This window comes from Microcaecilia unicolor, chromosome 4 (assembly GCF_901765095.1).
Source record: "Microcaecilia unicolor chromosome 4, aMicUni1.1, whole genome shotgun sequence".
NCBI classification, from domain to species: Eukaryota; Metazoa; Chordata; class Amphibia; order Gymnophiona; family Siphonopidae; genus Microcaecilia; species Microcaecilia unicolor.
Window position 1 is genome coordinate 292,227,098 of NC_044034.1, and position 13,198 is coordinate 292,240,295.

Sequence of the window (13,198 nt, forward strand, 5' to 3'; positions counted from 1 at the left end):
AAGGTCTGTTCTTTGCATCCCGCATAAATTCCATTGCAGTAGTCTACATGGCTTAGTACCATTGATTGTACCAAGTTGCGAAATGTTTCCCTTGGGAAGAATTGTTTCAAGCGTTTGAGTTTCCACATTGAGTGGAACATTTTCTTTGTAGTGGATGCCACTTGGCTCTCCAATGTTAAGTTACGGTCTATTGTAACACCGAGGATTTTCAGGCTGTCTGAGATAGGAAAAGTGTAGTCTGGGGTGTTGATACTTGTGGGGTTGTCCGTGCTGTGTTGGGAGGAGAGGATGAGACAATGTGTTTTTTCTTTATTGAGTTTTAGTTGAAATGCATTTGCCCATAAGTCCATGATGTTTAAGCTGAGCTTGATTTCATTGTTGATTTCTGTCAGTTTGGTTTTGTACGGAATGTATATTATGACATCGTCTGTATATATGAAAGGATTAAGTCAGCGCCATGCTTTAAATAATAAACTTTATTTTGTATATTTATACATAAATAATGAGGACAAATTCCAAAAGCTATTTACCCAGGTAAATAACTATTTGAAAACTGTCCACTTACTCTTTGGGTGAAAGTAGGTGCTGATGGTTCTTGGAGTGTGTGCTGTCAGGATCCCTTGTTTTGTTTTCACTGTAGTTTCTCTGTGCTGACCCCAGAAACTGTTGCTCTAGGCAACCACCTGGTCTGCCTAACAGTTAAAGCCAGCCTTGAATTAATCCTGTCCATGATAAAGTTTATGAGAGCTGTACTAGAGATGTTTTCAATGAATTTTTAAAGAACTTTTTCTCCACCAGACATTTGCAGATATTGCTGGAAATTCTCAATATATTAAATAGATTTTCAGGTAGCGACAAATAGAACAGCAAATTGTAAAATGCAGGTGTATAAAATGTCAGAGAGGCCAGTTAAGTAAAAGATACAACTACAGGAAAATACAGAACACAGCAGCTGAAAATGCCAGAGCAGACTTCAGGAAAATACAGAAATCAAGGGCTGAAAATACCAGAGTAGACCATAGGAAGTACATAAATCAGTGGCTGACAATACCAGAAGAAACTGCAGGAAAGTACAGAACACAGGTATTGAAAAAAATACCAGAGGAAACTGCAGAAAAAAAAACCCCAGAGAAATCAGGGGCTGAAAATACCAGAGGGAAGTAAAGGAAAATGCAGAACACAGCAGCTGAAAATACCTTAGCAAACTGCACGTAAATGCAGCAATTAGGAGCTGAAGAGACTATAGGAAAATACACAAGGACTGAAATTACCAGAGACAAAGTAGATGATTGGAGTGATTCCTTTCTAAAGCTGAGAAGTGTTTAATGTGCAAACTCTCAGAACGCTGAAGGTGCCTCTCTCCTGCAGTTCCAAGGATGCTCATAGTCCGGAAGGCTTGCACCTTAGAACACTGCCAGCTGAGAAAGTCATCAGCCCTACTCATCTGCTTTCCTGGATTAATTTATTGTGGGTAGGTTTGATACAGTACCTATTTTATTATTTTGAAAGATACAGATTAACAAATATTTATTTATTGATTAGGTTTTATCTCTCCTAGACAGACTTTCAAAAAACATAACACAGTACAGTAAAAATCAAAAATCGTAAAATCAACAGAAAGAGAAAATAGACATAAATAAATATGCACATACACTGACAGTTATATAATCTAAAGAATAGACCTTCATGGTCTTAAAAACATATAGATTAAATTTATCTTTTATAAGGAATCCAGCTTTCTCCATCACTAGCGTGGCACGGAAACCCCACATCATGTAAATATATACGAGTAAATACAGACACTTGGACTCATTTTAAGAACTCCAGTTTTTTCATCACACAACATTTCTTTATAAATTGGCTGAGAAGCAGCAGATATGGCAACATGTCACTAGTAGGGCTCAAAGTGCAGTAAACAGGTCATGAAGCACTTACCAATAGAAAAGCAGTTTTCACAATGTTACAATAGTCCAACCTCACTGAGGCATCAACACCTGACAACTGTACAATGACCAAATAATTGAAAGTTAACTTTCTTTCTACAGAAAATATTGTCTCTGGGGAGTTGGGGATTTATTTGGGGAGGGGGTAGTGGGAGATTTAGAAGTGAATAAAACATAACGTTATGTCTATGAGTTTAAGAGCATTGCTTGGGGGTTGAACGCTCATGATCTTTGAACTTCTGCTATTGTTTATTCCCTGTGGACAAGCAGGATGGAGCGGCCACAAAAGTGAGTGCCCTCATCTGATGGCCCAGCATGGGAAGCTCTCTCTAGGTTTTTCTTGCATGCACGGGCCTTCCCAGGGAGCCATTGCTAAAGAGTCCCCGCAAGTTTATCTTTGTCCACATACCACCATGATGCAATTTATGGTCTCGCTATATTTTTGTCACTTGTCACTGAAGAGAGTTTTTCTCTCCTTTCTCTATGTGTTTTTCTTTTCAAGTTCCCTATGTGCTTCATCATTTAAAAAAAAATTTTTAAGCAATTTTTCTACTGAAAATTTAAGTTCAGCCTACCGCACTATCCTTAAAATCGAGCGTGGTACCGGAAGATTGGAGGGTGGCCAATGTAACGTTGATTTTTTAAAAAGGGTCCAGGGGAGATCCGGGAAATTATAGACCGGTGAGTCTGACGTCGGTGCCGGGGAAAATGGTAGAGACTATTATCAAAAACAAAATTACAGAGCACATCCGAGGACATGGATTACTGAGACCAAGTCAGCACGGCTTCTGTGTGGGGAAATCTTGCCTGACCAATTTACTTCAGTTCTTTGAAGGAGTAAACAAACATGTGGACAAAGGGGAGCCGGTTGATATTGTGTATCTGGATTTTCAAAAGGCATTTGACAAGGTACCTCATGAAAGGCTACAGAGGAAATTGGAGGGTCATGGGATAGGAGGAAATGTCCTATTGTGGATTAAAAACTGGTTGACGGATAGGAAACAGAGAGAGTGGGGTTAAATGGGCAGTATTCACAATGGAGAAGGGTAGTTAGTGGGGTTCCTCAGGGGTCTGTGCTAGGACCGCTGCTTTTTAACATATTTATAAATGATTTAGAGATGGGAGTAACTAGCAAGGTAATTAAATTTGCTGATGACACAAAGTTATTCAAAGTCATTAACTCGCGACAGAATTGTGAAAAATTACAGAAGGACCTTACGAGACTGGGAGACTGGGCGGCTAGATGGCAGATGACGTTTAATGTGAGCAAGTGCAAGGTGATGCATGTGGGAAAAAAGAACCTGAATTATAGCTAAGTCATGCAAGGTTCCACGTTAGGAGTTACGGACCAAGAAAGGGATCTGGGTGTCGTCGTCGATAATACACTGAAACCTTCTGCTCAGTGTGCTGCTGAGGCTAGGAAAGCGAATAGAATGTTGGGTATTATTAGGAAAGGTATTGAAAACAGGTGTGAGGATGTTATAATGCCATTGTATCACTCCATGGTGCGACCGCACCTTGAGTACTGTGTTCAATTCTGGTCGCTGCATCTCAAGAAAGATATAGTAGAATTGGAAAAGGTGCAGTGAAGGGCGACTAAAATGATAGTGGGGATGGGACGACTTCCCTATGAAGAAAGACTAAGGAGGCTAGGGCTTTTCAGCTTGGAGAAGAGACGGCTGAGGGGAGACATGATAGAGGTATATAAAATAATGAGTGGAGTGGAACAGGTGGATGTGAAGCGTCTGTTCACGCTTTCCAAAAATACTAGGACTAGGGGGCATGCAATTAAACTACAGTGTAGTAAATTTAAAACAAATCAGAGAAAATGTTTCTTCACCCAACGTGTAATTAAACTCTGGAATTCATTGCCGGAAAATGTGGTGAAGGCAGTTAGCTTAGCAGAGTTTAAAAAGGGGTTGGACGATTTCCTAAAGGACAAGTCCATAAACCGCTACTAAACGGACTTTGAAAAATCCAAAATCCCAGGAATAACGTATAGAATGTTTGTACGTTTGGGAAGCTTGCCAGGTGCCCTTGGCCTGGATTGGCTGCTGTCGTGGACAAGATGCTGGGCTCGATGGACCCTTGGTCTTTTCCCAGTATGGCATTACTTATGTACTTATGTAAATTAGTTTCTATGAATAATGCAGAAACAGTACTTAGCTGAATTCACTATGCCGACCTGAATTCTGGTCATAAACAGTTCTTTGACTTTGCACAAATTCCTAGACCATGGAGCTTGGCGTTGCTCTATAGGTGATGAATTTTCTTGTTTGACATAGTACTATGTTTCCAAACAATCTTCTGCCCAAGGGACAATTTTCCTTGTGTATCGGACAATTTTCCTCTGCTCCGCCCTATTTGAAGACCTCTATGTAACTTGCATGGAACAGATCTGGGGAGCGGTAGTATGGCTGAGGGAGGGGAAGACCTTGGACTGTGCAGGGTTTTTGTGCCATAAGAGGCCAGTTGAAGCTGGGGACACAAAAGTGCCAATTCTATAAGTGGGCACCTCCTTTTAGGCACTTCAGTGCCACGCAGTGAAGACCTGTCTGGACTCTCAGATTCCATCATAGAAGACTAGAGTAACCCAGCATGGGTGAGGCTAACCTTTAGGCTACAGATATTCCAGCTACATTGTGGGTTGCCCAATTGTGGCAAGAGTGTACGTAAACTACAGCACTGTCTTGGGGGTCCACAGGCCAGTCAGGTTTTCAGACTATCCTTAATGAATATGCATGAGAGAGATTTGCATGCCTGTCAGCTCCATTATATGCAAATCTCTCTCAAGCATATTCATTAGGGATATCCTGAAAACCCGACTGGCTGGTGGACCCCTTTGAGTACCCCTGACCTACAGTATTCTGTAAGTTATGCACGTCACTGAGAGGCCCGCCCATGGTCCATCCACATGTTTGCCCCCTTGCGTTTGCATACTACAGCACTTATGCATGCCCATACAGAATAGCACTAGTAAGTGCTATTTTTTTTTGCATTTGCACGCACAAAGGGGCATGAATCTTTGTGCGCTCTGTTATGGAATTACCCTTCACGCAGGACAAGGGGTCCTCCACTGTTCTTACGTACCTCATCAGTAAAATGTGCTGATTCTCCCATATGAATATCAGTGTAGAAAGACAGTCCCCCCCCCCCCCCCGCCCCTCAGTATTTGCTTCACTATGTTTCAGATATTCTTTTTTTACAGTGGTCTCAGTTTCTGAATCATTAAACAGCAGGGCAGGATGGGGCATGTTTTGAAGAAGCGGGACTGCCAGGGCTGCACAGAGAAGCACCAGTGACTTTACCCAGACAGTGATAATGGAATGCCAGGAATGTGACCAGTTTCATGCGATCCTGGTGCTTATCTTAATTTATAATAAGAGTTTAACAATTTTATCACAACACTACAGCGATAAAAGTAGAACAGAACATTTTTGTTTACAGTTCCAACCCCAGGATCATAGGCCTCATGATCATTTTCTGTCTATGGGGAAAAGAGAACCAAAAAAAAAAATCCCACGTAGAACGTAATCAGTAGATGAAAGTGGGAAGTTGGAGAAGGCTGGAGAAAGACCAGGGACATGAGATGTTCATCAATAATCAGAACACTTTATTGCAAATACATGCAAGGCCTGACATGGCACCGTGTTTCGGCACTAAGAGCCTGCGTCAGGAGTCATAGATTGTTGTGTAGTAGATGCTATGGGAATCGTGAATTCAAGAAATTACTGTTATAAAAGTAAAACCGGTCTTTAAAAAGACATTGTAAATCACAAGCTGCTTTTGCAAAGTGCGGTGTAATAATTATTACAAAGGTCTTTTTAAAGACCGGTTTTACTTTTATAACAGTAATCCCTTGAATTCACGATTCCCATAGCATTTATTATGCAACAATCTATGACCCCTGAGGCAGGAACTTAGTGCCGAAACACGGTGCTGTGTTGGGCCTTGAATGTATTTGCAATAAAGTGTTTATTGATAAGTGTTCTGATTATTGATAAATCTCATGTCCCTGGTCTTTCTCTAGCCTTCTCCAACTTCCTACTTTTGTCTACTCATTTGCTCCCTTTAACACATGCTCTCATCAATATGTCCAAATCTTTCCATGCAGCCCGTCTGCAAATAAATAGCTTTCTCTTTGAGGATGGGGAGTAAAATGTCAGCTATCCAGTATTTTGTCGATTGTAAATTTGATCCTTCTAGTGTATTGTTGTCCTTCATGCTAGAGGCAGAACTGCCCAGGCTGGCAAAGAATATTAGGCATCCTAGGCAAACCTTCATTTTTGCACCCCCTCCTTCTGTCCAGAATCTCCCCTCCAACCTTCTTCCACCCAGGCCATTCCCACCACCCCTGCCACATCTGATTGGATGCTGCGGCAGTGATAATGGCTATAAAATACATTGGAAGCCAGCACGGGGCCTTCAAACCTATGTATGCTCTGAACGGCCAGCTGTGTCCCACCCTCTCCATCGCAGACTTCCTGTTTGCGGGGGGGGGGGGGGGCGGGGCATGGCTAGACTTTCAGAGCACTATCCACGGGGGATTCAGAGCCCTGTCCCATGCTTCATTTAACTGTTATTGCTATTGGTGTCACTGTGGTTCCAGGGGATAGACATCAATGGTAATGGCAGGCAGGCGGCTGGGGTTTGAAGAGCGATCAGAAGCTGCTACTGCGTTGGCTTTTGTGGGGCACTTTCTGCTGCCCCCACCATCAACACCACCACCATCACCACCAAATTTTGGTGCTCTAGGCACATACGTGCTTTGCCTAATGGTAGCACCAGCCCTAGAACCAACCCAGACTAATAGGAAATATAACCACAGCGTCAGCTGCAACCAAACAGCTGAAAATGGAGTTAAAGGGTTAACAGGGGTTACTAGATTGGAAACCTTGTTAATGATTAATGCAGGATTATTTGAATATCTCTTTCTATATAAGCCCACCTTGCCACACCATATGGTGAAAGTTCCTACTGCATCCCCACACCTTGTACAATTCAAAAACTCCTTCCACCTTATTTTGAAAAGCCTTTCTGGGCTTTGAATAAAGCTAGAATGAAGAAGCCTCAAATCAGTATTAAGAAAGACAAGTTTTGAAGACATTGCCATCCTCAGCTCGTGCCTATCTTAAAAACCACAATGGCAGCTGCTCATTTCTTTAAACGTTCTGTGGTGAAATTAGAGAAACATTTCAGCATCATCTTTTCGCAAAGGATATGAGAGACAAGTTTCCCACCCTCCAAGGCAGCACTTAATCCATGATGTGACTGCAGCTATCGGAAAAAGTTCACATTTAAGATGTTCATATTTGCACTGAATAATTGTTCTAGAGTATTAGTTCCTTTCTGGTTTTAGATATTACGGCCATTTAGACACCACAGATCTAGACTGTTTTATTCCTCTAAGGCGGTGTAATAATGTTCATTTTTTCATCCATCACTGGTTTCTATACACTTTCCTCCATACTTTTATTGAAGGCTAGAGGGATAGTGAGAGATTCCCACTAAAATTCCGGAAAGTATATCAGGTTTCCCACCCTATGGGGAGAAACCAGACTTTGCACCAGTGTATAGTCCCCTCCTTGCCACCAGCTTCTGATCTAAGCCAGTTATGAAGCCCTCTTACCGCCATCTTCTGTATACTGCCCACAACGTAGCAGGAACAGCTAAGACAGAAGCAATGCAAGCTTCACCCTCACACATACTGTCCAACCACACAAGAGATACAGCACAGGCAGCAGCAGTGTAAGCTCAACCCCCCCCCCCCCCCCCCACCACAGAACAGGTATAGCACAGGCAGCAGTACAGCTTCTCCTGCCCCCACCACAAGCACCCCCCCCCCCCCCACCATGAAGCACGTACAACACAGATAAGAGAAGTAAGAGCATCCTTTATACAGAATTGGCAGTAATTCAAGCTTCTCTCATACTCTCAGTACCTCTCATAAAGATGGGGGAAAGAGGGTGCAAGGGGGGTCCTTGATCACACTTAGATGCTGAAATGCTTTTGGAGAATAGTGTTGTGTTAGGTAAACTGTGCAAATTGTAAATACACAGGAAATGATTTAATTTGTGACATTGTTTTAAAACATAAAACATTTAAGTTATGTCAGTCTGGCTATCTGACTTAATTAGTGTCTGTGTCATATATATATATATATATGAGTGTGTGTATCTATCTCTGTTTATATCTAATATGTACACATATATACACCCCCCCACACACAGATATAAAGGAGGAAATGATAAGGGGCCTGTAAGAATTCAGGGAATAGCAGAAGATTTGAGGGAGGAATATCAAGAGAAGCAGTAAGGGGGCCTTTTACAAAGCCTCGCTAGCATTTTTAGCTCATGATAAAAATCAGCTGGTGGTAAATTCTGAGATACCCATAGGAATATTTTATTTTTTTATTTATAACATTTGTAATCCCACATTTTCCCACCTATTTGCAGGCTCAATGTGGCTTACATAGTTCCGTAATGGTGATTACCAGTTCCGGAAAAAAGAAATACATAGTTAAGATAGAGGAGACAGAAATGGAGTAGGTATTCAGGAAGGAAAGTTCATCTTATAATAAAAATCGGGATAACTTAACTTGAAACAATCATGAATATTAAACTTCAAAATTAGTATGAGTGATAGGAAATAAAGAATTAGATATTGTGAAAGTCTAGTGTACATCTTGTTAATTGACAATTAGGGTGCGTTATTATGGTAAGCTTTCTTGAATAAATTGGTCTTCAATATAATGGGCATTTTAACATCTACAGCCAGGTGATTTTTAATGCGAGCTAAAAACACTAGCGCGGCTTTGTAGACCACCCCCTAAATCATGTGAGGCCTCTATTATCCCAGGACTTATGGAACAGAGTGAGATCACATCATGGTGCATCATTTTTGATCAGTGTTATAACTATGTTGGCCTGTTGGGATCTGAAGATATGTACAGACCAATTTTCCGCAGCGGGGCCATTTAAAGTAATACGGTTTTCCAGAAAACGTGCAAGTGCTGTTGTTGAAAATGCATATATAATTTTTAACAGATTTCTTATCTGTGTAGCATTATGGAGGTCATTTTAGAAAGGATTTGCTCAGTTAAAATCAGATATAAAATATAGAAAGAGCCATGTCTAAAATTCTATGTATACATTTAAAAGTTTTTAAAGAGAGAATTCTTGGGAGTGGAGTTGGGCAGAGTTTAGGGTTTTTCCAAATACATGCCTATATATTTGCATTTGTTCCAGAGCTTATATATGTACATATGTCTGCCGCAGCCAGATGCACTTGTGAGCGGTACTTTTAGAAGAGATCGTACATACATGCACTTTCCATTTCTGAAACTGATGCTATGTACACGCACACCTTCATCCATTTAAATGGCCACTTCTAAAATTGCTCCCACACCTGCTATTTGCCTGTCACTGCTTATGTCAGGGGCGTAGCTGCTATGGGGCCATGGGGGCCTGGGCCCCCGTAGATTTGGTCCTGGACCCCCCTGCCAGCGACCCTCTCAACCCCCCTCCCGCTGCCAACCACCTTTACTGGCGGGGACCCCAACCCCCACCAGCCGAAGTCTTCTTCCTTTGTTTGATTTCTGACTGACGTCCGGACGTCAGACTCATAGAAACAGAACGAAGACCTGCAGAAACCAAACGAAGGAAGAAGACTTCGGCTGGTGGGGGTTGGAGTCCCCTGCCAGCAAAGGTGGTAGGCGACGGCAGACGGGGGGTCGAGTCGGTCATCGGCAGGGGGGGGGTCAAAGGTGTTGGAGGTGTCGGCAATGGCAGGGGGGGGGGGAGAAGTCGGCAGCGCCGGGGGGGGGGGGCTAAAATGTGACCCCTCACTTCGGCTCTGGACCCCCCCTACCGTTGAAGTCTGGCTATGCCCCTGGCTTATGTATGATTATATACTCAGTGGCTGAGCTTCATCATTGCATGTATAACTTTCCTGTCTTTGCCCCATCCCAAATCACACCTCTTTTATAAATACATGTTTGGCTGTCTTGTGACTAAAATGGCCAGAATTAGAGGTGTATCTTTTTTTAAAAAAAGAAACAGTTATGCATCTGGCATCACCGCTGACTGCATAACTTAAATTATCAACCAGGTAATTCTCCCCACCTCCCTCCAATTTCTCACCCAAGCTACCGACACTTTTCTGATTTCCACCTCAGAAGAGGTTGAATCAGGTTTCTTTCACTTATGTTTGGGATAGAGTGTACATGATAGGTGCTGTGAAAGACTATTGTGGCCTTTTCTATGGGTGAATTTTCAGGAGGGGTGGGGGAGGGGTTGCAATTTTTTTTTCTTAACATGTTCTAGCTTAGCTTGGAGCATAATATTGTCATGTTTTTAATTGGGGTCTTTATTGCAGATATTAGACTGTTTGGGTCGGTACATCAGGACACGTTTGAAAACGGTATGTATGTTCCAGGAATAACAAATGTTATGTTTGGAAGGGGAAGATTTAAAACTTGCTGGCAAGGATTACAAATAATTTTTATCCTCTGTATACTATTTAATGTTTCAGAATTACCCAAATTAATCTAGAATCAGTTACAGATCTTAGTACAGAGCTATTTGCTGGACGTGTCTCTGCACTCCTGCAGACAGACAGGAATAGAAGAATGTCAGCCATGACATCATACTCTCACACACTGCATGGGCCAATCAGGTACCAGTTTGTGTGGGTGATGTCACTGGTGAGTCTGTAGCAAATATGAATGTGTGCAGGTGCACAGGGGATTTACAGAAGCTGAATGTATTCTGGAGATGAGAAAAGTTGCTCGGTAAGCACGGTATTATCCGGTAATGATTGAGTGATGGTGTTCTCTGATGTTTGGCTTGCATTTGCCTTCTCTAATGGTTAAAATCTGAGAATGGAGTAGAAAACTCATGATGTGATCCTTCTGTAACTGATGCCATTGGACAATTAAGTTTCTTCATTAAGCAATGGCTGTCCTAATGGGTAATAACAACTGTTTATGAAAAATACATCCTGAGCTTTCTATTCCATGTTCACTCTTACAGTGATTGCATAAAAAATGTGAATTTAGGAGGCTGGCCTGATGATCCAGCTGGAGCTTCTGGGAGACCCAGCTTTGACTATCCTAGACTTGCTTCTCACACCCTCTGCTACCTGGACATGCTGCAGAAGCAGCCCACAGGAAGGAGAAAATCTTAACTGGCCCAAAATAGTGAAGCCTACTAACTGACTGGCTAAGAGCAGAGTTGTGCCCGAGTCAGGAGGGAGCTGTAGGCCATGCTTCCAGTCAAAGGAAGGGCAAACTAAGATGTTTGAACTGGGTAGAGAAGGACAAGAGGAAAGAAATACAGGTGGAGAGCCCTGGGTAGCAGTGACCCAAAGGAGCAGGAAGAAGTTGCCCCCGGGGATGGTGGAGGCTAGTAATTGTAACTAGTATACAGACAGATATACCTGGTATACAGTATTGAAAACCAGAAATAGTGAAGATCTTACTGTACACAATGAGTTTTAATACTCTGTAAAAAGTTTCACAATCAGCTATAGCATTTCACCCATAGTAGTGTGGGTGTGATTACACACAGTGGTGTGCTCCTGCTTTATTCTGCAGGCTTCTGTCTCTGTCTACAGCATAAAGGTTGGCTCTCTGATGGCAGTGTTTCAGGAGATTTATGGGACTCAAGTACAGGACCGGCCCAACCATTAGGCATGACTAGACAGTTGCCTAGGGCACCCGTTTCTGAGTGGGTGGGGGAGGCAAACAGCAGCTGCAGTCAGGTAAATGTTTTTCAGAAATTACCTTTATTTATATGTGTGTGATTCTCCCCCCCCCCCCAACACACAAACATAACAACATTTAGTCATTTAAATGTATGATGTATTGGGATGGGACAGACTAAAATTTAACTGGGGGGATGGTATGGCTGAAGGTTCGTTTAGGACGCCCATTATCTTTGCACTGGCCCTGCTTAGATAATTCTATCCTCTGGGTCTAGGGATTGCACCTGGGAGCAATCCCTAGACCGCCAAGAAGGTGCTGACCTCCAAGAAGGTGTGGATTTATACTCTGCAGAGAGCCAAATCAGAGGGAATCAACACAGGGCTTTTTTTGAGGGGGTACTGAGTACTGGCACCGTTTCCATTGTCTGCTAAAATTGACCAATGGACTCCAAGTTTTAATGATAGAGCTCAGGCTCTACACACCAATTCTGTCTTGTAATAGACTCTGTGACTGGTTTCAGGGGGCCTGCCTATTATGAGGTGGGTCCCTCAGTGATCACCCCACTCCTGAAGGGTGGACTAGCATTTGAGAACCGGCACCTTTTTTGCTAGAAAAAAAAACACATTGTCAAAAACACACCAAAACAGCATTATCAACCACAAGAAGCAGTAGAGGAAGCAAAGTTTACTGAAGACTTGACACAGCCTGTGTTTCAGCGTAATGCCTGTATCGGGGATCATTAAACAACAACAGTGTCTGTACTACCGCTTCACAGTAATATTTCTCAATAGACTTTGCTTCCTCTATCAATTCTTGTGGCCTACTGTGCTTTTTGGTTAGATTCTGCAGAGCTATATCACACTTACACTTGCTCTGCATGGGGATGGATGTCCTCTCCTTCCTAGCAGTTAGAACACAAGAGTAGCCATACTGGGTCAGACCAATGGTCCATCTAGCCCAGTATCCTATTTTCCAAACAGTAGCCAAGCTAGTTTTCATATCTTCTCAGAAAGAAATTTTTGAGAAAGTGCTTATCTTTATTTCTTCTTAAATGTTTTCATTTTGTTGTATATATATAATCATAGTAGGAAACACAAGTTTCTGTGAAAAAATGAAACATTTGTAGTCGAAGGATCGATGAAGATTACATGCTCACACTATATATATATATATATATATATATATATATATAATATATATATATATTTGGCTTAATGGCTTAAATAATATAGCCTAAAGGGTTGAAGTATGCGTGTTTGATAGCTCCAACAATATTTCAATAACTATTTGGCAAAGAAACATTTTTGAATATATAGGATGCTGTTGTGTGCTTCACAGTATCTGGCAGTGGATGGATTTTGTGCTGCTGTTACTGAGGTGACATTAGAATTTGAATATATTTGTTTTGTTGTATGGCAAGTGAGAAATCTGGGATGGATGTACTGCATACAGCATTTTGATATGGGATAGGCAAATTCATATTAAACTTACAGTGAAACAATTGTTCAGTGTGAATTTTAGTGTTTGGTTGTCACCAGGGCTTTTTTTG

General features: G+C 42.0%; 1 protein-coding gene across 8 annotated transcripts in view; it reads left to right on the top strand.

The window, feature by feature from the left end:
* Positions 1-13,198, top strand: part of PAX8 (paired box 8) — a 144,163-nt gene that overhangs the window by 23,132 nt on the left and 107,833 nt on the right. For 7 of the 8 annotated variants that reach the window (XM_030201694.1, XM_030201696.1, XM_030201699.1 and 4 more), the window contains exon 3: positions 10,320-10,364. The exons of the other annotated variant lie outside the window; for it this stretch is intronic. In XM_030201694.1, the coding sequence (XP_030057554.1) occupies positions 10,320-10,364 (45 nt within the window). The remainder of the gene's footprint in view (positions 1-10,319; positions 10,365-13,198) is intronic. 8 annotated transcript variants of the gene reach the window in all.